Source organism: Pyxicephalus adspersus, chromosome 2 (genome assembly GCF_032062135.1).
Source record: "Pyxicephalus adspersus chromosome 2, UCB_Pads_2.0, whole genome shotgun sequence".
NCBI lineage: Eukaryota > Metazoa > Chordata > Amphibia > Anura > Pyxicephalidae > Pyxicephalus > Pyxicephalus adspersus.
In genome coordinates, this window is record NC_092859.1 from 107262851 (window position 1) to 107264403 (window position 1553).

General features: G+C 39.2%; 1 protein-coding gene across 1 annotated transcript in view; it reads right to left on the reverse strand.

Moving 5' to 3' along the window:
* Nucleotides 1–1340, reverse strand: part of ELAPOR2 (endosome-lysosome associated apoptosis and autophagy regulator family member 2) — a 50682-nt gene extending 49342 nt beyond the window's left edge. The window contains exon 1 of the mRNA XM_072401748.1: nt 1123–1340. Coding sequence (XP_072257849.1) covers nt 1123–1212 — 90 coding nt within the window. The 5' untranslated portion in view covers nt 1213–1340. The remainder of the gene's footprint in view (nt 1–1122) is intronic.
* Nucleotides 1341–1553: the final 213 nt, after the last annotated feature.

The following is a 1553-nucleotide window of genomic DNA, read 5'->3' on the forward strand; positions in this document are numbered from 1 at the left end:
TAATAGGGTTCCCTGGGACCTGAAAGTTATTTTAAAGGTTCCCCCATGTTAAAATGGTTGTAAAAGGCTGATCTACACACACTATTAGGCCTGACAATATGTAAAGAGCAATGATGACATGCAAAGTGCAATAATAACATATATCAGCTTGCCTGAATGCTACAGGTGCCAGTGTCTTACAGAATAAGCTTGTGTGCTTTGCATAAAGGTTTGCTGACATTTTAAGTCTTTCCTATTCATTATAAAAAGAAAATAGGAAAATCAGCTGTATCCAATCCAATACAAAATGACAGTTTGAATTTACCAGGTATATACTTTGTAATTATTTGAATTATTTTGTATTGGATTGGGAAAATCAGCTTTAACATGTGAGAATAGAGCACTAAGTGACAGCTCTATTTTCCTTTTTCCATAAAATGTTTTGTTCTTTTATTATAATAAAAGAGTTTATTGTTTACGCCTACTCTTCACAATGTATACATGAAACATTTAACACTCCAACATATATAAAATATATAAACAAATAACAAAAAAACAAACACATCTCAGCTTCCCTGGTGTAATAAAAGCAGGAAGCCTGGCCTCCACTTCCCAGCCAGCAATATCAGGATGTGCCAATGGAAGAGGAAAGCATTTCTCCATCAACCCATAAATTAAAGTGTATGGATAATACAAAATAATGTTCAGAATTACAAGAAAAAGATCATCTCAATGGTGACTGCATTGCAAGAGACATGTCGCTGGATTTACAATGCACTGTGTAATAGGTCACCATTGCTGTGTGATTCATGGGTGCATGTGAATCATAATGAAATCCTCAATGTATGGTTATACAAATGATCTGATATGAAATACAGATTGAAAAGCTTACTGCTCTTTTATTTGAGAGCCTAGCCCTGAAACCTGTGGGATAATCCAGCTAGAATGAAGGTATATTTGCTCTTCAAGCTAGATAGAACCCTGCCCTGCTGAATAGTGTAAATATAGACCATTCCCTGTAGGCAGAAGTGCCAATTTACCAGATATGAACAACAAAGGCTGCTTAGCTGCCCTGTAATATAGGGCAAATTGTCAGCTGCCACTGGATCTCATGTAATAGGCTTAGAGAAATACCAGACTCACCTCATTGCATGTGGGTACATTGCTCAGAGCTGTTCCTAGCAGCAACTGAAGGCAGATAGCAAAGCATCCAGTCCAGCAGAACAATCCCATTGTGCTCAGAGCAGTCAGCAAGCTGTTACAATCAGGCTGCCAGCATTAGATGGAGGGGATGAGGATAAGGATGAGGATGCTCCTTCTGCTTCTCTCTTCACCTGCTCACTGGGCTACAGGAACATTGACAAAGCCGGCCTGTGACATCATGACAAGGTGGGGAAACAAAGGGAGGAGGGATGTAGGGCTGTGCTGGGCTGGGCCTGTGTGACATAGATACAGTCTGCTACTATGAATCAAAGACACTGCTGTGATAGCAAAGCCAACAGATTTCACTATAGTAAATGTATGTTTCCTTTACAGAAATGATACATCCTGATATGATCCATGAGCCCAAAATA